The sequence below is a fragment of the Lodderomyces elongisporus genome, chromosome 3, assembly GCF_030384665.1.
Source record: "Lodderomyces elongisporus chromosome 3, complete sequence".
Classification (NCBI taxonomy): domain Eukaryota; kingdom Fungi; phylum Ascomycota; class Pichiomycetes; order Serinales; family Debaryomycetaceae; genus Lodderomyces; species Lodderomyces elongisporus.
In genome coordinates this window covers 1,858,147-1,881,703 of record NC_083675.1, presented here as the reverse complement: position 1 = coordinate 1,881,703, position 23,557 = coordinate 1,858,147, and the positions used below count along the sequence as shown (strand labels likewise).

General features: G+C 34.1%; 7 protein-coding genes across 7 annotated transcripts; 3 read left to right on the top strand and 4 right to left on the bottom strand. All coding sequences in view use genetic code 12, as the record gives it.

The window, feature by feature from the left end:
* Window positions 1-733: 733 nt before the first annotated feature.
* Window positions 734-2,521, bottom strand: TPN1 (Vitamin B6 transporter; the record flags this gene model as incomplete). Its single annotated transcript, XM_001525536.2, has 1 exon — window positions 734-2,521. One exon carries the CDS (start codon window positions 2,519-2,521, stop codon window positions 734-736), a length of 1,788 nt encoding a protein of 595 aa, XP_001525586.2.
* Window positions 2,522-6,720: 4,199 nt separating this feature from the next.
* Window positions 6,721-6,969, top strand: PVL30_003003 (uncharacterized protein; the record flags this gene model as incomplete). Its single annotated transcript, XM_061119425.1, has 1 exon — window positions 6,721-6,969. One exon carries the CDS (start codon window positions 6,721-6,723, stop codon window positions 6,967-6,969), a length of 249 nt encoding a protein of 82 aa, XP_060975408.1.
* A 1,411-nt stretch (window positions 6,970-8,380) lies between these two features.
* Window positions 8,381-8,680, bottom strand: PVL30_003002 (uncharacterized protein; the record flags this gene model as incomplete). The annotated part of the gene is made up of 1 exon (XM_061119424.1): window positions 8,381-8,680. One exon carries the CDS (start codon window positions 8,678-8,680, stop codon window positions 8,381-8,383), a length of 300 nt encoding a protein of 99 aa, XP_060975407.1.
* Window positions 8,681-14,829: 6,149 nt separating this feature from the next.
* On the top strand, window positions 14,830-17,247 carry PVL30_003001 (uncharacterized protein; the record flags this gene model as incomplete). The annotated part of the gene is made up of 1 exon (XM_001525534.2): window positions 14,830-17,247. One exon carries the CDS (start codon window positions 14,830-14,832, stop codon window positions 17,245-17,247), a length of 2,418 nt encoding a protein of 805 aa, XP_001525584.2.
* Window positions 17,248-17,638: 391 nt separating this feature from the next.
* On the bottom strand, window positions 17,639-19,648 carry PVL30_003000 (uncharacterized protein; the record flags this gene model as incomplete). Its single annotated transcript, XM_001525533.2, has 1 exon — window positions 17,639-19,648. The coding sequence occupies one exon, from the start codon at window positions 19,646-19,648 to the stop codon at window positions 17,639-17,641; it is 2,010 nt and encodes a 669-aa protein (XP_001525583.2).
* A 329-nt stretch (window positions 19,649-19,977) lies between these two features.
* Window positions 19,978-22,659, top strand: COG3 (Golgi transport complex subunit 3; the record flags this gene model as incomplete). The annotated part of the gene is made up of 1 exon (XM_001525532.2): window positions 19,978-22,659. The coding sequence occupies one exon, from the start codon at window positions 19,978-19,980 to the stop codon at window positions 22,657-22,659; it is 2,682 nt and encodes an 893-aa protein (XP_001525582.2).
* A 377-nt stretch (window positions 22,660-23,036) lies between these two features.
* On the bottom strand, window positions 23,037-23,246 carry TFB5 (TFIIH complex subunit tfb5; the record flags this gene model as incomplete). Its single annotated transcript, XM_001525531.1, has 1 exon — window positions 23,037-23,246. The coding sequence occupies one exon, from the start codon at window positions 23,244-23,246 to the stop codon at window positions 23,037-23,039; it is 210 nt and encodes a 69-aa protein (XP_001525581.1).
* Between the last annotated feature and the right edge of the window lie 311 nt (window positions 23,247-23,557).

The window sequence follows — 23,557 nt, the reverse complement described above, 5'->3', positions numbered from 1 at the left end:
AAAAAAATTATTAAAGGTAAAAGAAAAAAAAGAATTGAAGAAAAAAACGGGGCAGGAAATAGTGACTGGCTTTGAGCCGTACAATCGACTGTCTAAATCTATGTACAATTGAAGATAGAGCGGCCGAACATTCTGGAAGGCTATAATTCTGTTGATGAAATTTTCTCTATGTCACTGCCAATAGTATGTACTCAACGTCTACCTATGGTGCTGAAATTTATATATAAAGTCAGATGTAGAAAGCTGATGAAAGGAGGCTTACATTAATCACTTGTGCTGTAATAGTAGTAGTACTACTACTACTACTACTATTGTTTGTAACTAATGTCTTCTTTGCCAAGCGCAATTCTCACTATAACTAAATAGAACTTAAAAGAAAAAAAAAACAAGTTACGAGCTCAGAACCCAAAAAGTGGAGATAAATTGGCACGTGACTCTTCGTGATTAAAGAAAGAAAAAAAAATTTGCTTCTTCGTTTTCTCTCCCTTTTCTTTTGAGGAAATGTAAAATAACGCTATGGTGTAATTTACGAACTTTTTCAGTTTCCACATTAGTATTAGTGACTCACAGCATAGACATGTTATAAAGAAATGAAAGAGGCGTAAAATATATGCAAAACTGTGATTTTGTGTTTTCCTTTCTTGGTTTTGTTTTGGTTTTTGCAGTCTAGTCATTAATTTCCACACTCGTATACATGTATCTCTCTCTCTCTATATATATATATATATATATTCTAACGACCAAAGTATCTCAATTCAAGGTATCTCAATACTGGGTACGTGATCCCACTGAATCCCATACAGAGCCACATGGCAATATCACCACCATATTCTCCTCCCACGAGCTTGGCAATGGGCCCAACCCAATATGTTTGAGACATTGCCACTGCTGCACCAGTTGCTCCAACGCAAAACGATGCAGTTGCTGCCAAGCCTCTTGTCAATTTATCGTAATCATTCCAAATTGTCCAATTGTAATGCTGGTTTCTTCTTAATGGAACTAGTAATCTGGCACTCTTAATTTCCAAGGCCGGACCTGAACCTGAGTCAGAGTCTAGATTCTGGTCTGTTGCACTAGTTGGCCACTCTTTTGTGTACAAATACTTAAATTTGTCAGTCCTGAAAATAACATTCTCTTCAAGCAACATGATAAAGTACATGGATATCCAGTACCCAACCATTGGTAAGAAATTACTCAAGATTGTAGCGAAATGTTCTCTTCCCACCAAGGCACACACCAAATAGATTGCAGTCAACACAATAGCCCAAAACCATCTCGGTATTTTGGCCAACCCTGCACCTGCCAATTGCACACCAAAGGCAGCAGAATAAGTATTAATAATGTTATTTGAGATTAAGGATAAGAAAATCAAAATGAGCAAAAACTTACCGCCGCCACCCCATGGCTTGAATGCTTCGTTTAGTAACCCACCCATTCCCAACTCTGCATACGCGTCTCCCCAAGGCTTGTATGTCAATGCCACATTTCCAATCAATAACCCAGCAACACCAACAAACGTTGTTGGGATGAATATGCCCAATAATGTAATGAAGAAAACCTCTATATCTGGTGTTGTTTCTGGGAACAAGATGTAATAATCTGATGCGATTGAGCCCCATGTTGAAGTGATTGAATAACACAAGGAAAAGAAACTTAACCAGTTTCCCTTTATCGTTGCACTATCTTCGCTGCTGACATCGTCTAAAGTGAGGTATTGGAATTTTTGCGATGCAACAACATACAACAATAAGAATGCGAAATTCACTGGTAGGCTTAGTAAAGCTTCGATTCTCATTAGATGCTTGATTCCACCAAGAGCAACACATAGTGAGAATCCAGCAATCAAAACGATACCTGCCCAAACAGGTATCTTGCCATTGCTCAAACTTGCCAAGATCTGGCCACCTACTAGGGAGTTGACAACGGACCAGCCCATAACTCCAATGATGCTCACCAATGCAACTAGTTTCACAAACCACCAACCAAAAAGAAAACGAGCACTAACCATTTGTCTACACCCCGAGCGTGGACCCATTAATGAACAATAAGCAGCGATAAAGCATCCCAAGGTGTGGCCAATCAATCCACTAATTAATGTGTTTCTCAAGCCCAATCCAAATAACAATGGGCCCAAGTAAAAAGATGACATTGAAGAAAGACCACCACATGCTGAGAGCCAGAGACCCATTACGCTGAAAAACTGCTTGCTTCTATTGGTGGCACGCTCATACGGCTCAATACGTTCGATGCCTCTTGTTTCAACGCCAAATGAGTCTAGTTTTTTCGATGCCAAATTGAGGTAATGAAATATACTACCTGTGAGTGTTTGTGGTTTAGACTTAGATTCGGGTTCGGATTCGCATTTAAATTCAGTGGTGTCTGATGATGAAGGAGCCGTGCGCGGCGATGAAGATTCATCGTTGTTGATCTGAAGTTGGTGCAGTTGGTGGTGATAATGATGATGATGACTTGGAGTAGATGTGGTTTCCACCACTTCTACATTATCTTCTTTTGATTTCATGATTGCAGATGTGCTTTTATTTGTGATGGGTTAGTATAGTAGGTTGGATGGTTCAAAATGAAAAATGAAAAATGAAAAATGAAAAATGAAAGAACCAAAAAAACAATAATGGAAAAGTATAAAAATTGAATTGAAATTAAATGCACGAAATTTTAGATCAAGTACTCAATGTCGCAGATATTGTGTGTGTGGAGAAATACTTTATCGTATAGATTTTCTTGTTTCTTTTTTTTTCTTTTTGATGTTCTTATTGTGGCATTTCTCAGTTAGATAATTATGACACATTATTTTAAATAGAGAGTTCGATAGGGATTGAATAGTTTCTTTTTTTTTTGATTTTAGACACACAAAAGGAGTCTAAGACTGAAGGGCTGAATGTTTTTGACTCCTTTTAGCCTGTCTTGCACGTGCTTCATAGTATACGCATTAGCTTGTAAAGAACAAGAACCAGAAGATTCAAAAAAAAAAACACCAATAAGTTTAGAGTATATCTTCTTTGATTAGTGGATACACTTTCAAGTGTCACGTAGGAAAAGAAAGGTGGACAACAAAAGTTTTGGTTTACCCAATTTGTTTTAATACATCTAGTATCATATATTTGTCTGTGTGTATGTGCAAAGTTTTTTCTTCCATTTCATTTTTTTCATTTAATTGTGGTAATTCTCACCAATAATTTGGTTGCAAAATAGATAGAAAATGGCATGAAAAACAGTTCATACAATATGTCCTTTTTATCGTTTCACCCTTTTTGCCTTCTTTTTTTCAAGAGGTAAGAATGGGAGATTTGCACATGTTCAAGTTTATATTGTTTACAGGTTCTTTCCATCTCTTTGTAAATACATTGCTTGTACTTTATAAGCAACAAGTCAAGTAAGGGGGGGGGGGTGTGACAAGATAAATTCAAAGACAAAAAAGAAAAAGGAGGAGAGAAAATGTATAAATTGGGGTTAAAAAAAACAACAAACTAACAAACAAACACTTTGCGCAAAGATACGAGATTTCAGTTCTTGAAAGAAGACATAAAGTTTACAAAGTATTGAGGATGATTGAAAAGAAAGAAAGAAAGAATGAAAGTGAGTGTATGTGTGAACAAGTAAACTTTGCCAAACATCCACTCCTTTGTCTCTTTATATCAAGTAAAAAAAAAGAAAAAAGAATAAAGAGAAGAAAAAAAATAAAGCCAGGTGATAAGTATCTTTCTCCACCCTTGCTCCTTCTATTCTCTATTCTCAATTCGCTTTTCAGTTACTTTCCTTGTCCTTTTTCATTTCAGTATTCTCTGGTATGGTAATAAAATTACAATTTTCAACAAGTATTTGGGGGGGGGGAGGTTGGGGTGATGCTCCTCTATAAACATTAGTTAGTAAACTGAACACAGCATATTTCGTATTCAAACTATATTATTTGTATTATTCAGAATAGTTGTTTTTTTGTTTACATATACTTTATTTTGTTTCAAATAATGTAGATAAGTTTATTGTTTGATATTTCATCATCAGATAATATAGTTTTGCAAAATGACCACCCCATTTTTAGGAAGCAAATGTTTTAAATGCTAAAACCCCCCAAAAAAACAACTCATTGTAATCAATTGCAATGAGCTTTTTTTTAGTTCCGCTTCCTAAGAATGGTGTTGCAATTTATTTTTTGATTTTCAACATACTCTTGAAGTGATTCAATTATTAATTGAATTCAGATTTGAAAAGGAACAAAAAAAAAAAATAGAATTGGGTGAGCCATAAGGATGTTGAAGTAAGGCGGATGGTCTAATATGCAATTTTGGTGCATTTCATAGCCATGTGTCTTGCATATATATCTTGTGATGACTATGCAAGATGAAGATGGATATGAATTTGATATTTGTTCAAGATGAGAGAGGAAAAGAAGAGGAAATGGAAAATTTTTTTGTTTTTTGTTTTTGTTTTGTTTTGTTTTTTGTTTCAATTTTCGCACAGTTTCATTTTGGGGGAGGAAGATTTTGGTTTTGGTAGGAGATAAAGTTAAGAGCCGCACCAGTTACCATTGCCATTGCCATTGCCATTTTCTTTTCTTTTTTTTCTAACTTTACTTACATTAAACTTTTTCCAATCTCTCTCTTTCTCCCTCTCCCTCTCTATGTATAAATATTTAATCTTGTTTTCTACTTTTTCTATTTTCCTATTGTTTTCCTTGATTGGTGCAGATACGTTGAAATTAAAGAAAAAAAAATTAGGTTAAACTTTGAGTATGGTTTTTTTAACTTTGTATTATTTTTGTTCTATGTCATCAAGTCTATCAAACAATTGTCCTTTCCATATGTAGATCCAATATGGAAGAATGAAAAGGAAAACCAAAAAGCCCCAAAATGAACAACAACCAAAGTGAATCTATATCTCCTGACCCAAAGCAAAAAAAAAAGAAAAAAGAAAAAAGAAAAAAGGAAAAAGAATCTTGGATGTATGATCCGCATCACTCTCTTCTTACAATCAACCTGTTCCTAAACTACCCGATGCGTAAATAATAAAATAAAAAATAAATAATAAAATTCGGGCCCATCAATAGTAATGTTCAATCCAGACAAGCTTTATTTCTCCCTTGACCCGATAAGTTATAATATTTGCCCAAAAAGGCTACTTGGTGAATTATAAGAAAACAGGAAAAGAGTGATGGTAACAATAGCAGTAAGTAGTAGTTGTAGTAGTAGTAGTAGTAGTAGTAGTGGTAGTAGTAGTAGTAGTAGTAGTAGTAGTAGTAGTAGTAGTAGTAGTAGTAGTAGTAGAAGTAGTAGTAGTAGTAGTAGTAGTAGTAGTAGTAGTAATCTACATTGGTAGTTATTGCTTAATACCGTTGGCCCTATTTTTTTTTTTAGCCTAAATCTTATAATCTCGTGCACAAAAATGTTTTTTTATTCTTTGGTTATCTCCGGATCCATTTTGAACTGATATATTAAGGAGATGGTGGCAAACGTTTTCTTCCTATTTTTTTAATTTCTTGTAAGGATGATATAGGAAACAATCTGCTTATCTCTGTCTCTCTACTTTCTCTCTATATTCCCACCCTCCCCTATTCACTTTGAATATTCCCAAGGCAATGCTAGTGATGGAAAGCCACTATTGCTCTTGCAAATAGTGGTAACCAGTACAACCAGACACCTGGTCAATTGTTTTTCCGATTGCTCCTACTCTATCATTTCTTTCTTTCCAGAGTTCAAAATTCTTACTATATTTATTATAATAAAAAATGTTATCAATTATTATTTTGCTTTGCTGTTTACCAAAGGGAAATCTCGGCTGTGGCTTTACATTATTGTGTACATGTTTTCCTGCCTAAATTTTTTGCCTAATTTTTTCAAGTGTTTTTTTACTGAGGCAAAGGGGTGCTTGTACATATTAGATCAACGTGGGACAAGGACCGTCTCTTTGATGACTACTCAGTTTAATATATTCCTTTTTTTTTATCTTTCCTAATCAAAATGAAAACTATATTCTTTAGTAGTGACTCTAATACGAAAACGCAAAATTGTTGCAGCTTGGCCAGCAATACTTTTGTTTTTTTAAAAGTTTAATGGTATATTATGGTACTGAGAGTCAGAGTACATTTGCAAATTGTATACATAAATATATATATATTTGCACCTCTAGGTATCTCTTTTCTTGCCATTTAAACAGCTAATCTAGTGTAATCTAATCTAAAGTTCTGGCTTATTGTTTGATACTTGTTGTTGTTCATACAATTTGAAAAAAAACAAAAGAAAAGTTGAAAAAGAAAAAAAAAGAAAAAAAAAATAGCATCAAACGTATGAACTTTGCATTTAACACACAAGAAATTCAGGAGACATTTCCTTTTAAAAAAAAGGAAAAACAACAACCCTTCATCTCAATCCCGTTTCAACCCATTCATTGAAGAAAAAGATATCACTTTCATTTTTTTCCCTTTCCCCTTTCCTTGATATTATATTCACCAACCTCATCAGAGATATAAATACCCATTGCAAATCCCCTTTTGACCTAAGCATTGCATAGCATCCACTCTACTTTAACCTACAACTCGACCTTACTTTGGCAGTATTATACCCAATACAACAAATCTATCATCATTTTCTAAAACAAACAAAAATATAATATAAAAATTAATACAAATTAATACAAATCAAAACATACAGACACGTGCATCGCATAACCATATTCATATTCATCATACACATTATCACATCTTTCATAATGCTAGTTGTATCAACATTTGAAGTCATCCACACCACAACCACTACAGTATCCAAGGCATTGTTGCTACTAATAGTCATACCATTGATCCTATTATTCATCTGTGACTTATCATACTTTGTTTATCTAGAACTAAAGAAGCAGACATATAAAGGAGTTGAAAATGAAGTTGAAGCTGGAACGCAACACAACCAAGTCAAGGCTAAACAAGGCAACATTGTTGGTAGTGGAAAGATTTACATGAGATGAGTCTGATCTATCGCATTTGTAAGCAAACAACTATTTAATTCAACTTTTTTTTTTGGACTATTGCTCTGTTTACTAATGCAGGAGTATTTTTTTTTTTGTGTGTGAACAGATCCCCAACACAATATTTTAAGATATTCACATATTCAATTCATTTCAATTCAATTTAAACTACACTCAAGCTGCATTTAATTCAACTTTGGACAGTGGACAGTGGGTGTGCTGAGGAGGAGAGGGAGGAAGGGGAGAGATATAAGAGACACACATAGAAGAAGAAGACGAAGAAGAAGGGGAATAAAAAATAGAGAAAAGTGGATATGGCTGGGCCTTTCAACTACTTTTCCTCCCTCCCTGCCTCTCCCCCCCTATATTTATATACTTATTTACAAACTTCATTATTTATTAGACATATTTTTTTTTCGATTCGTGTGATGAGAAACCATCTTTAATAGAATACACATTGAATTTATTAGAAAAACATTTTAACAATACTTTGTCTTGTACTTTTTGTACTGAGTTTGCCTCCTCTCTCTTTATCTCCTCCTCTACACTTGGAGTAGTTTAAGAGTCAAGATCATAGACTTTTAATTATCATATAAAGATGACTAATGCTACATTTTTATTTTGTCTCTACTCATATCAATCCCTATTCCTTCTTTCTGTTGTATCTTAAACCCTGTTTTATAGTGAGATTAAATAAATGAGAGAATTAGCGATAAGGGTTAGTGAAGTGTGTCAAAAAAAAAAAATGGTATATGCAATAATGCTGCATGATAAGATATGCAGGCACAGTTTCTTTTTGCTGTTCTCTTTTTTTTTATTTTCATTATTTTTCCAAACGTTATTATCAACAACAACATTAACAACAAGAACAACAACAAAGGAGTGGTTTATGTTATTGATGGAGCACTATAACAATCCCCCTCCCCTTCTTTCTCCTCCTCCCCTATTAAAAAGCTTTACCTGTTACCTTTGTATCAATTGCAATTATATATAGGTATTGCAATTGATTAACTAGACAGGCACAAGACATTACACACAAACACTACATTTCTCTCATTCTTCTAAAATCTCATTGATTTCTGATCAGTCTTGGTAATACATACAGCTCTATTCCTTCTTTACTCTATTTGAATCAAAAGTATACTATGGTAATTTTAAATTTTCAAAGAAGATTACAATAAACATTTCAAAACACATATTTTAGAGTAAAACTATATACTCTTTTACCAATGGAATATAAACTATGATAACAATGTTTTTTTAAAAAAAACAAAAAAAACAACATGCAAATACAATTTGCTTCAAAAAAGTCATTTCGTATCCATTGTAATAAACATACAAATTCAAATTTAGCTAATTTCAGCATACTTCATTCTACTCAGTGCAAAAAAAAACAAACTCTGCGCAAGCTTCAATTGATAAACTTGAACACTTCAGAGACAAGATCGAAATCTCCATCCTTCTTTATCTCCTCTGTTTTCTTTTTGGCTTCGTGTTCCTCTTGTTTTTCTCCTTCATCCTTTTCATCACTTGCCTTGCTTTCCTTTGTATCAAGAAACAGTCTCAAATCTTTAAACTGCATTGCCTTTTGCACAACTTTAAGTTTTTGTTCCGTAGACAAACTGTTGAGGATGGGCAAGTCAAGCAAGTGTTTGTATTTTTGCAAATCTTGAATATTGGAAAGTGTACTTAATCCGCTTGAAAAATCCATTGGTCTGTTCTAGGTATATTCTTAATTTCTGTTTTTATTTTATCTCTATTTTCAATTGATTGAAGTTGGAAGAAATGTAGTGATGAATGAATATAAAAAAAAAATCCAACAACAATAAAAAGACCAGAGAAGAAGTGTAGAAAAGGAAAGGAAAGAAAAAAAAAGGGAAGGAGGATTGAGTAAAGAATGGTTAGAAGCTGTCGTGTGAGATTCTGGGGGGGGGGGGAAGTTTGATACTTTAGAGATCAAAAGTGTTGCTCGTTGATATTGTTTTTTTTTTGTCTCTGATTTGCTTAAAGTTGCTGCAAATTTCTTTTTGATGTGAGATTACTTAAAAATATTGATATAAAAAGCGGAAAAAAAAAAGGTACCAGAAAAATAAAAGCGAACAGGGTGAAGGGAAGGGGGAAGTAACGGAAAAAGGAGGACTTATAGTCTCTGTTGCTTGTGTTTCATTCAGCCTTTGCAAGTCTTGCAAGATGGAGTTGTTATAATGCCAAAGTGAAAACAACCAATACAAATGAACTTATACTAAACTAAAGCAAAATACAGTCAAAGACCTTGTCAATTGAGATTTGTGTGTTTCCAATTTTGTTTTTTTGAAAAGAAGCAAATAGTTAAAGAATATTACAGTTAATTTATTATAGAAACTAAACACAAATGAGGGACCAAAATTGAATTGAGAAAAACATTTACCAAATAGAAAACAACAAATAAACAAAAAAAAAAGTGTCAATCTATAAATACTTTGTTGAGTAGGTAATGTTGGACTGGTTCTACATTTTGTATTGTGAAAACCTGTATTACTTTAACTTATCGATCCTAAGTTAGTATATGAAAGAAAAAGGGAGTTGCGTATATTAATTAAATGTTGATATACAAAACATACATTGCTTACCCTACATCTTTTTAATATCTGTAACCAAGTTAAATATGAAAAACTTCAACGATTCTTGATTGTTGTTGGAGTAGTCGTGGTACTAAATTCTTTGTTATCATCCTTCTTTTCAGTACTTTCCAGTACTTTTCGTTATTTTGTTGTTCGTTTCCCTTGAAGTGGTCTAGAATTTGTGCGACAAGAAGCACGGCACGTGCGTGTAGACGCATAGTATACACAAACATACCACGTGGTAAGTTTCTCTCTTTCTCTCTCTTTTTTTTCTATCAACCACAAAAACAACATATCACGTGCACTTATCAGTTCTTTATAATATTGTACGAATACAGCATTAAAGTAATATTCTATATAAAATCACATGACAATGTATATTAGACCATACAAGAAATAAAACATTTTCTTTGTAAAAAAGAAGGAGATGGAGAAATGATTTTAGGATTGTTATAAAAGGAACATTTCGTAAATGATAATAAAAGAAGAAGAAGACAAACCATTTTCTCTAGTTGGTGAAGTTGAGTTGATATGATCAGCGTTGAATCTCATCAATATTTTTTTGCTACAAGCAACGCGTCTTTGAGATTGTATATCGCATCATGGCAATCGAGTGATGTTTCTGCGATGTTTCTGCGATGTTTCTGCGATACGAGCTATGCGTGGTAGCTCCTAATTAAGATTTGCGTATCACAATATTTATCAAGTCTATCAAGTCTATCAAATTCTCCTTATTTCTCTTTCCCTTTCCTTCCTGTTTAGGTGTTAGAAAGAGAAGAGACATAACTTCAAGACAAATTAATCGATGTATGTTCTTCAAAGAAATTGACTAACCAATTAAACGGTTTGCCTCAAGGTATGCTCAAAACTACTTTTAAAATCTTTAATCTCTTCTCGTTCTTAGTTTCTCGTTTCACGTTTTCTTGCAGAATATTACGCCAATCTTGCAGTCTTTTCTTAATAATTTGTTTTTTTATTTTATTTTTTTTTTTTGGTTTTTTTTCAAGGTGCACGATAAAGGATTTTTGTGTCTTTGCCAAAAGAAAAAAAAAAAGAATAAAAAGGGAGAAAGGAAGAAAGGGAGATTCTTTTCACTTTGTGGACACTTGCTAAAGGCGTGTTTAACCAGATACAAGAAGCAAAAGCCTCGATTATAGATAGTTTCAGTATCTTCCTTTTCATACAGATGATACTTTGTTGAAGTAGTCAATGTATTAGTGGACGAGTGGAGTCGAATAGAGGTTGTGCAGGTTAAGTTTGCGAGGCGTTAATCCTTGTCCTATTTTTTTTCCCACTCTGTTTTTTTTTTAGTGTTAACGCCTCCCTTTTTTTTTATCAACCAATTATTTGAGATCTCTCGCTTATTTTACTTTGAGATGAGAAAGAAAAGATATATAAAAAAGAAGAAGAACTAAAGATTGAAGAAGAACAACAACATCATCTTCTTCTTCTTTCGTATTACTAAATGGTTGTTAAGGCTAAACAAACAAAGACAAAAGAAGGAAAAAAAAATGACAGAATAGGAGATGAAAATAGAGATACAACAAAGAGTGTGTCGAAATAATAAAAAAAAAATAGAGGAATGGATTGTTAGCGAAAGGAGTTGTACAGAAGTAGTACAAAGTTTCACAAAGAACAAAGGAGGCTGAGTCGTTTATATGTTTACACACACACACACACACACACACACTTTCATATATATATATATATATATATATATATGAAAAGAATAGGCAGTTTTTCGGAAGCCAGCTACTGTTCCCAAACTCCGAAATCGTCAAAAATCCCAGAACCAAATGAACGAATATTGGCATACCAATCAGGTTAAGAAGAGCGCGAAATTTAAAACTCTAATTTAGTATCAAGCAGTTTACATCTTTCTATTTCTATATTCCCATTTTATTTTTCCCCCCAATCTTTGTACAAGTGGGCACCAGACTCTTTTGCAAGTTCTTTTGCAAGTGCTTTTGGTGTTATAAAGAATTTGGAAATGAATTGAAGAAACAAAACACAAAAACTTTTGTTGTTTCTTTAATATTTCGTTTCTTTCTTTTTGAGTCTTTGACATACAAAAAGTAGGCTTAGTTGTTATATTGTTATTTTTTTAGATAATCTTTTGTTAATCACTCTAGTGCCAGTTGTGGTCTACGTGGTTAGTGTAAAGTACTTTTTGTATATATACATATATATATATATATATACATATATATGGCTTATATGTTTTTCCGTATCTGCTGCTTTTGTGTTGGGCGGGGGGGGGGGGGTGGAAACAGCAAAATTTACTTCAACAGTCACTTGTGAGCTTATTGAAAATAATGTCCAAAAATTTATTTGTCAAAGAAACAAATACAGAAATATGGTATTGTTCAAATGTTGATTCAAAAACCATTATTACATTTATTGGATAAAGTTGATGGAGTTTTACCAATAGTGTTACTAGTGCCCAATTGCTCATATATAACCATTATATAACTGTTGGTTAGTTTAAGTGTGTGTTTTTTCTTTCTTTTAAGTCAACCATTCCAATACTAATCAATTTAGTCCACTGTGGCTTTTACATACATACATACATATCTATATCTATATCTATATCTATATATTCTTAAATCTAGAGATTTAGTCACCGATTAGTCACTAGTTTAGTTTATATATAAAAAAAAAACACGCGATCAACTTCTTTGTTTCTATCTCGTTGCCTCTTATAACACACACACAGACACACATAATAAAGTACAATGCAGAGTTAAGTATATTTTGCTCAATAGTTTGACCTCCTCCTCCTTCTCCTTCCTCTAGTCCTTGCTTTTGTTTTTTTTATTGTATTGTTGTACGCAAATGATTAGAGTATTGTTGACGATGGCTAATCTTTCTTCTTGCATTAAGCCAAATCCCCCTCTTCCCTCTCCTCCAAAAAGAATAAATAAGAGAATGTTACAAAAGTAATGCAAATGGTTTGTAATCAACCTAAGCTAGAAACATATTGGTAAACATCGTCACTCGCTTCCCTCCACTCTCCTCTCCTCCCCTCCATAAAAGAAGTAACAATCAATCACTAAAATCCGTCTAGTGCAGTGCCAATTCAAGTGCTGGTTTATTGTTCTTTCAATACTACCTAACCATTTTATCATTGTAAATCTGTCCATAACATGTTTATCAGCCTTCTTTTCTTCTTTTTTCACCTTCCCCTTTTTAAACCTACAACGGTTTCTTTTTAATTGATTATGAAAAATAAATATGAATATATTTTTTGGGCTTTCTTTTAGCCATAGCTGCATACTTTGTTTGTGTACAAAAAACAAAAATAGGACAAAAATGAGACAAAAACGGAACAAAACAAAGAGAAAAAAAATTTCTTTTTTTTTTTAATTATTTTATTTTTATTTTATTTTATTTTATCTTTGCAATAAAGTCAGAGAAAGTGCAAAAGAGAGATGAGAGATAAGGACGTGAGTGGGTCGTATATACAAATAGGTGGTACAACCATCCAATGCGTGGCTGTTGCTCAATTCTTTGCTCCTTACATAACAGAATACATAGGTTAGGGAACACGTCTATTAGATATTCACTCAAAATCAATAATTAGAAAGAAGAGGGGAAAAAACACACACACACACACACACACAATTACTTGCTTTTAACCAAGAAACAAACAAGAACAACAAAATTATCTATGTCCAGTAAAATTGTTGGTTTTTTATAAATATAATATGATTAGTCCCTTGACACTATTTTTTTTGTTATCAATGAAATATAATACGTTACTTATTCAAAGGAGCATGAGATATTTGAAATGGGATTTGGTATTGAATGTAGCACCAACCATACAAGTTTTGGATTGTGTGGTTGCCTGTAAAATGTAGTTATAAAGCAGCACCTAAACCTATTTGGCGAATATTTATGTGGTTGTTATTGCGAAATGGGCGGGTGTCTCTCAATGGTGGACTCAAGTAAACACAAGTCGACTCCTATTTCATTCTCTACTTCACTTTTCGTGGTTTAGTAATAAATATCTCCCATACCCGTAAATGCACTTAAAATTGCCAAATGTACACGCCATTGAAGTTTCTTTCTCATTTCTTTTTTTTTTGTCTCACACTGCACAACAACTTACAAAAAGGAGTATCTAGTAAAGAATGTGTATATATCAACAGATAGGTTCCACTTACGAATCAACAATTGCGATATTTTTGAGATTAGTTTGCCTTGAGCTAAAAAAAAAAGAAAAAATCACCAAACGCCCTAGACTGAAATGCAAAGTGGGAAATTACATATCTCTGTACAACTCCACTAGTCCCACATTTGCTTCTATACTCTTACTTCTTCTTACTTCTTACTTCTTCTTCCTCTATTTTAAACATTCTATAGTCTTTTTTTTTAAACTCTCGAAATTTTCAAGTAAAATCTACGAATCTCGTGGCTACTGCATTGATTGCGTTTATATTTTTTTAATCTTTTAAATATTTTATTTAATTTTTATTTTTTTATTTTTAATTCTTTTGTTTGTTTTCATTTTTTTATTTTTAAATCTTTTTTTTTTTTATTTTTTTATTTTTGTGCGTTTGCAATCCTTGCTGATGAAGAGACGCTATCCTGCATTATTACACACACACACACACACATATATATATATATAACCGCATCAGGCCTCCTCGACACAGTTTCTTTTATTATGTTCTTCTTCTTTTTTTCCCATGGTAACTTAACCATTTCCTTTACGTAGCTATTTCATCCTTTGTCATTCCACTTTAACTTGTCTTTCAAAAGTCGTTTTACAACATTCACATTGAACATTTCTTTGCTCTTTGTTCATTGTTCATTGTTCATTGTTCATTTGAGTTAGTTTTCGCAAAAGAAAAATAATTGAAAGACCATTTTTTTTTTCACCACCAATTCCTTTTTATTGCTGATAACTTACAACTACATTTTCCAAAACAACCAGCAACTTCTGTTTTCAGAAACCAAACAAGAGAAAAAGGGAAAGGAAAAGAGAAAGGAAAACGAGTTGGAAACTAGACCTATCAAGAAGTTGCCAAAACGACAACTTTATAAACCATTCCACCAAACCGCCTCGTGCAACTATTTACACTCGCTTCATATTTTAGACATAACCAAGTATTACAAAAAAACTCACACATATATATACCCCAAGACCAACAAATCAAAAAAGCAGAACTCTCACTACACACCTTTTTGATTAACCCATCAGCTACTCCTCCTCCCCCCCTCTTAATTAAAATCAATACTAAAGAGTTAAACAAGGATGATTGAAAAGATTACGACTAATAGATCTCAACAAAGAGTGTTTCTATACTCTGGAATTTGTCTATGGCTCTTGGCCATCAATATATGGCTATACTACTCCTACCACTCAAAGAACTCAACTTTTATAACACCAAACCTCGACCAATCTTCGATATACGACCAGTACGACCCATCAAATATATATACACCAAACTCCGGCGAAGAAGACCTCACACCAGACAACAAAAAAGAGAATAATGACAAGAAGATTAGTAATAACAACAACAAGAAGAAACCAGCTCAAACCAAAACCAAAACTAAACCATTTAAAGACGATATAACCATCAAGGTTTTACAAAAACACATTTCAAGTGAAAAGGACCAAAGAGGTATCGATGCACACGCACTGATATACAACACCATCTTTGCCAACCACGAAATTGACTCCATCTTTGGCAACTTGGACTTTCAACAACGTTGTGACTTGTTCTTTCAAAACTTGTTTTTGGACGACAAAAACTGGATCTTTAAGATTAATGAAAAAATAACTTTGGAAAATAAGTTGGAGTTCAAATACAATGACTACAAACGTGTCCATATGGACAAATTCAAAAAGGACTTTGCCGAAAAAAACTCAAAAGACGCCAACAAAATCGAAGATGACGACCACGACTTTGACGCATTTGTTCGTGAAAAGTACGATGAATTCTGGACCAAGACTATGGAGTACGAACAGAAAATTGTTGACCACGTCTCAATACTACGAGTGTTCAACAAATGCTACTTGACCAGTGATAACTCTACCCAGATTAAACAAACAAATGAGTTTATTAATACGCAACACAAATTAATTAGAGGCATTAGCCAAGTCTCCAAAACCAAGAATGGTGTTACTCCATTCACATACACACAAAAGGAAAACCTCATAAACTTTAAAACAATTAAACATTCAGCATTTGAACACAGAGTGTACCCATGGCTTTCGCTCGAAAATCCAATCTATGAAAGATTTACCGGTGAAAGAACCTATGGCCCCCCACAAATGTCCAAATACCTCCCAAATGACCCTAGTCAAAAAGTAACCAAAACACACCAAAATGAAAAAAATATCGAGTTTTTCCTTCAAAAATTTAGAAACAGTTGTAATGGTAGGGGTATAGTCTTGTCCATTGGAGATGACCACGTTGACGAAACAGTCAGGTTGATCCAGTTGTTACGTGCATTGAGCAATACCCTCCCAATCCAAATTGTCTATTACGACGACTTGAGTGTTAAAACAAAACGGAAAATTGTCAGTGCAGCTCGTGAAAATATTGGCGCTCTACCCAAATCTTTTGAAAAAGTTCGCGAATTCTTTAACGACGATTACCTTTCCCACGAAGGTGGTTTACCACAACAAGAGATCTGGTTTGTCAATACCTATAACGCCATCCATGAAGATTTCAAGGAAAAATTTAAAGGCTTTGCCAATAAATTCCTTGCCACGTTCTTCAACTCATTTGACGAATTTATGCTTATTGATGCTGATACGGTGATGATGCAAAACCCTGAGTACTTTTTCAACTTGGAGAAATACAAGGAAACAGGTACTTTTTTCTATAAAGATCGTACTTCCGAAGATACTCGTCCGCCATCAGACTCTATGTTTTTCAAAAAGCTTTCGCCATCAATCGTTGACTCAGTCATGTTCAATATCCCAATCATGACCAAGTACACATATGACAATGATTTCTTCAATGGGTTATTCCACTATATGGAATCTGGTCTTGTTATGCTCAATAGAAGAATACATTTCAACTCTTTGCTCATGATGCTCCAGCTCAATTTCTACCAGCCAGTCAATGAAAGAATTCATGGCGACAAGGAGATCTTTTGGCTTGCATTTGCCATCAATGGAAATGAAAATTACTACTTTGACTCAAATTATGCAGCAGCTATTGGTCAAATAACACCACCATCAGATTGGAAGAGACCAGATGGCACGATACATCGCGCTACTGAATTGTGTTCTCCACACCCGGGCCACGTTTCCGAAATAGACAATGCTCTTGTTTGGATAAATTCTGGTTTTGTTTATTGTTCGAAAGCAGCAGTCATTGATTTCCAAAAAGAAGCAGACCACAAGGCACGTTTGAAGCTTTTGAATACTGCTGAGCAATTCAAGGAATTTTATAACGAACCTCTACGTATCAGTGCTGCAGTGATACCACCATTTGATTATGATTATAAAGGAACTAACAAGGAGGACGAACCTACACGAGGCTGGCTCATGGATGGAAGATATTGTAATAGTTATATGTGGTGTGCATACTCATCCATTAGTGGTTTACAAGAAGATGGAAAAGATGATATTCGTGAAGGCCGCGTGATCAAATTCAGCGAAAAAGAACAAAACTTGTTTGATTATTATGGTGACGTGTGGGTTGGATTGGAGTAATGCTGATCATAGTCCTTTAATTTTATTTTATTATATTATATTTAATTATTTTTGTGTTTTTTTTTTGTGTTTCTTTTCTAGTTCAAAGAAGAGAAGAAAAAAATATGAACTATTCAGTACCATCAATTTTCAATTTTGCATTTTACAATTTACAATTGACATTTTATCCATTCATTTGTGTTATAGATTTTTTATATTTGAAAACAACGATCCAATACTATGTTTCTTTATTTCATTAAATTTTCTCAGTTTTTAGGCTCTTCTTTTTTTTGTTTTTTAGAATTGAATAGATCTACTTTTAGCAAGTACATCATTGCACTCATCACAAAGTGGTATTTCATGGAAAAGGTGTACAAAGTAACAGTCTATATAGATGTCTATCAAGATAGTTCTACTTCAATTTACCACCTATAAGCGAGGCATAAATTGCCTTTTTATCATCACCCCCAAATTCAATATCCAAATCATCATCATCATCATCAAAGTCATCATTATCGTTACTATCGCATCTATCGCCACCAGCATTGTCATCAAGACTAGCCTCCATTTTAGCTGCCTCTACTTTTCTATTCTCTCTTTCCTCATCACTGTCATAAACAACTCGATTAAGTTTCTGTTTTCTTTCTGGGGAAGCAACTGTTTTCTTTGAAATCATACCTGTAATTGATTGACTAGCATTTAAACTTGATTGCTGCAACTTTGAATCGTACTTTTTCAAATTTACAAGATTCTCTTTCCAATGTTTCATTTTCGCCTGCTTGTCTTCAATCGACGTCGCGAGTGTCTTCTTGGCTGAAGTTTTTAATGTGAGATCATATAATTCCTGCAACTTTTCTGGCTTTGGTGCTTGTCTATGCAGACTTTCAGGGTTTGTTGGATCAAACCCTAGTTTGGAAATCATTGATGAAGAAAATGGGATGTCCTTACGGCGATCGGGGTTGGTACTTGTTCTAGATGAAGATGTTCCTCGACTGAGGTGTAAACTTTCCACAATCGAATTGTTATGAGAAATACCCGAGAGTTTCCTTTCTAGTAGTTCGTTGGCCCTATCGTTCATCAACTTTCGCCTTTTCATTTGGGTTTGAAGAAGTTTTGGATCTTGAAACTTACGAAAATCTATCTTGCCCATTCCCGAACTGGTAAAGCTAGAGTCTTCGTTATATTCTTTGATGAACCCAATAGGCACTCGTGACCTGGCCGTCTTTGATGTCGAGTTCGTCGAAGATGAAATTGATTTCGATGAGGAGGCATTTCCAGTACTCATATAAATCTTGGTTTTGTTTTTAGTTGGCGATCGCATAGTGACACTGCCATTCAATTCCATGCGTGTGCTTTGTTTGAATTTCATGTCAAGATGAATATCACACAAAGATTGCTTTGTGACATTGATTACATTTGAGCATCGTTGATTATCACTTCTTCTTCGGAATTGACAAAGGCCAAAATCTCGGAGCGAGCCTATTTCCAATATACTTTCGGGGTTGGTCTTTTCGACTCGTAGATTGAATCCAGATTTGTAATTCTGTTCGCCAACTTTAATTTCATACTTATTGATAATCGGGTTGAGCAACAAAATCAAGTCTCCCTGCTGCATTTTCCAGTTTCTTTCAAATCCCTCGTCAAATAACAAGAGATCTATGCTATGGTCAAAGTTACCAATCTTGATTTTCATATATTTCTTGTCTTGCTTGGTGTAAAGCACATCCGATTTCAGAATGACAAATGCAACGAGGGCCCAGTTAGTATACAATGGTTCGGCATACCCATTCTCTTTGTGAGTTTTGGCTAGTAGCTTATCAATTTTGAGCAACTTGAGTTCAGGATCAGTTTCCTGCAACAAGTTCTTGAGCTCGTCTTTTGTGAGGTACCTTCTTCTTAAATAATGACCTGAAAGCCAGCACAGGTCATTGGTAACCTCCATTGGCGACGCACGTTCCAAATTTGTAAAATCAAATTGAAACTTCCTTCTGTCATAGTCGATGCTTTGCAATTTTCCCAGCTGGTTGGCTAGTTTGGCATCATACAATTTGGATAAAAATTGTGATGGTTTAGTTTGTTGTCGGTTCTTTATTGCTCGAATTTGCTCTTCCTCATCATTATATATACCGTTTATATTGGTCCCAATTTGTTTTGTTCCCTTCTCCTCCCTGTTCTTCTTTTTCTTCTCTGGAGAGGCATAAACTTCTGTTCTTGGAGTTTCACAATCATCGTGTTGTTTCCATTGACCTTGTGCTCGTTGTTGATCCTCTTCTTGCTTCTGTTTCTGCCTCTTTAACCTCTCCTTTTCCTTTAGTTTCTGCACACGAAGTTCAAATTCTTTTACTAGATTATTATACTCATCAGATGAATCTTCACTAAGCAAGTCGTCATCATTTACTTTGTTGTCTCTTGGATCAACCATCATCTTCTTTTTTTCTTTCAAGTTGCAGAGACGCGTAGTTGCAAAAAACAAGGAGGAGAAAATAAAAAAAAAACCAAAAGAAGAAAATTAATCGAATGGAAAGAAGAATGAGGCAGATAATCAAAGTTCACGACTTTCTCTCTCTCTTTTTTTTTATTTTTTTTATTTTTTTCCATTTTTTATTTTTTTATTTTTTTTATTGGATTCCGTGTCCAGATAGCTCAAGGGTACTTTAGGGGCCTATTCCTACAGAAAACAAAAAAAATACAATAAATTCATTGACATTGAACACTACTCAAACTCACACATACACAAACCTTTGGATTGATATGGTTAGAGCTCGAAGCAAATCAGTGGTGCTGCAGATCGCCAATGACGTGCCTGCTTTAAGCAATGGTGTAAATACTATACATGAAGAAACTGAAAAATTGACACCAACAACGTTTCGAAAATCACGATCCAAATCAGTTTGTATCAATGATGATTGGTCTTATGGAGACGAGGCCACAGAAGACCGAGCACAAACTCATGCACAAAAACATTCATATACTCATACACAAACAAATTTTGAACGAAAACGAGCGGATATAACATTACTTGATGAAGAATTTACTGATCAATTTTGGAGGGACTACCTCAATTCATTCAACTACGATTCTGTGTTAAAGCCAGACGATATCGAATATATTAATGACCAACATTTGGACAAAGTGCTTGGGTTTCAAAGCAATCTTCGTATGAACCGAGCACGACTTGATCAATTTATAACGCAAACCGACCAGCTTTTAGTCAATGTTGATGATTTGTTTGACAAGTATAGAAAAATTATCAGCGAATCGCTCGATTTCGATAATGCTGCAAATGAATTAATCCAAAGACAGACACAGTATGAGAAGAAATTCGAAAACATTCATCGATATTTGCAGCACTTTGAGCATTTGGACTTGATTACAAAAAACTTGTCGAGATCAGGCTCGCATTTATTAACACAAAAGAGACAATTTTTCATCAATGATATCTTGATCAATCTTGACAGCTCATTAGACTTTATTGAAAAGCATGAAAATTTTCAGGATAGTGAATTATACAAAAGCAGGTTCCGTCAGTGTATGACAAGAGCTTTGACATTGATCAGGAATTATCTCAATAATGAACTACGTTCCATCAGCGATTCAGTTGAAAGGAGTTTGCAAGATCCAAAGAAAACAGCTGGAATTGAATTGTTATTGTATAATGAGTTTAATAACTATCTCAAATTCAACCAAGAACCATTTAATGAGTTGATAGTGGAGCTTGTTAAACGATGTATAAATCACAGAGAGTATAATGGTCTTCTCAATGATATCTTGCAATTTTATTTCCAAATCCGTAAAAAGTTTCAAAAAGTTTACATCGATAAGACATCTACAATCAACGAGTTGTACAAAAGTCCACAAAACAAGCAAACAAACTTGGTTCAAGCATGCCAGGATCAAATCTCATATTTCAAAAAGATTATAGAGAAGGAACATTCACTTTTTATCAAGTTTTTCGCTGTCACTTCGTTTGACGAGGAAACAAAGACATTTGTTTGGGATGAGTTTTACAGCTACTTAAAGGTTGTGATGGACCCTTTATATGATGTGATTAGATTACTAGTACTCAAGGAATCTAATATTGGGACATTATGTGAGCTAACAACATTGTTGCAAAAGTATTATGAGTTTGAGGAAGCCGATAATGGAAGTATCGATGCACAAAGCTACTTTAGCTTTGGCGGAGCTGGTAGTAGTGGCCACAGTAGCGACTTGATCAAATATGGAGTACTTTTCCAGCCATTGCTTGATGACACGCTGAACAGACTAATCTTTAGAGTCCAAAAATACTTGGACAATGACTTGAAAAACTATAAACCAAAGCCTCTTGATTTGAAAATTGGCAATAGAAAACAACAAACACATACCAAAGACACAAAGAAAAACCAGTTGAATATCGATTTTGATGAAAACTTATTACCAGATGTCTACTTACCACTCGCCAAGGCATTGTCGATATTATCCAGCATCTATGAATTGGTGAATTCATTTGTTTTTGATGACTTGGCACACTACATTGTCCATACCTCAATCGAGCTTTTGCGAGACGAATACTTGCGATTGGCAATCGCCCATATGGGGCGAGACGAGGGGCAATTAGCTTATTTGAAAAACTTGATTATACTTCGTAACCATATTGCGAATTTTGACATTCATTTTTACAGAAACGATTATACAATTGACTTTACAAGTGGAATTTCTGATGTGTGGCATAGCTTAAGAAATCGTCAATTTGAAGGGAAAAGTGTTACTGGAGCTTTTTTCAGTTTAGCGAAAAAAACCGTGCCCAAAGTTATAAACAATATGATGGATGCCAATCAAGAAATAGAAATGGAACTAAACAATGCGGTAACAACATACATTACTCAATGCTCAACAGAAATCTGCAAACCGTTACATGATGAGCCAAAACCTACTAAGGAATCCATTACTGAATTTAAAGACAATTTAATTATCAAGATTCCAAATTACTACAATCAAATACGTAATATAATTGATGACCCAGTGGTAACCAAATTTTTGATGGAAAACTTATCAAATTTGGTTTTAGTTGCTTATGAACATTTTTTCAACTCATTACCACCTGATTACCAAAGCGAAGGGGTAGAGGATCTCATGGAAGTTGATGCATTATATGGCTTTATCAATGATATTATACAGCATCTATATGATGAAGACGAGAACCAACAAAAAGCACAACAATTTAATGAAGATATTCTCCAAGGCTTGGGATTGGAAGATAATGGTAGTGGTGTTGATGCTGAAGTTGATTTCAAGATCCCAAAAGATAATGAACTGTCTCCAATCGTTGATGTTGATCATGGAATAGGACAAAATGAAAATTTTATTCTAGCTGAACCTAATGATGAAAAATCTTCCACAGTCGAAGTGAGCGGTAAAGGAGTTTCACCTGAAGCTATAGACCCACTTCTGTAAGTTTTATGAATAATGTACATAAAGTAACAACACATACAGATACTCATGCCAAGGCAATAAAAAAATTCAAAGACTAAGGAAAATTGAATTCCATCACTCATGTAGATTTTTGTCACTTAGTAGAGAAAACCTCTTTTTTGTTGAGATGAGTTCGTGTTTGCAAAGGGTAATCAACACCATACTGCCTTTTGCCTTTTGCCTTTTGCCTTTTGCCTTTTGCCTTTTGCCTTTTGCCTTTTGCCTTTTGCCTTTTGCCTTTTGCCTTTTGCTTTCTTTTTTTTTTTCAGACTTTTTTCGTCTCTTCTTTTTATGATTGCTTCATTTCATGGATTTTGATTCACCGATTAAATAGTATAATTATCAAGTAGTAAGGTAGATTACTCTTCTTCGAAAGGGTTATATATATTCTTTGAAAGTAATTTATTTAGTTCATTTTTGACGACATTCACTTTATCCTGTTGAATAAGTAAATGCGTATCATCGAGCTCTTCCAAGATAATCCCTGGTGAATCAGCATCAATTTGGATAATAAGCGCTTTTATAGATGGATCGCATTTCACAAGAACACCTTTACTTGCAACCAACATGTTCAATGACTTTTATTGGATTTTTGCTTGAGGGAAGACGGTATACAAAGATTGAGTGTTGGCGATGTTTAAAGAAATTGAGAATCGAAAAGCGGAAAAAGGGGAATAAAGAAGAAAGAAAAAAGAAAAAATAAAGAAAAACGAAACATAGAAATATATGCGATAACGAAAGTTAGAAAAAAATTCAATTTTGTGTCTCAACATAAAATATATATTATTGTATTTGTTATGATATATGTAGTGATATATGTTAGTGTAGATGATTGAGCGAGTTTCCCGCGGCGTTAGTGTTTTATAATTGTATCCGCCAT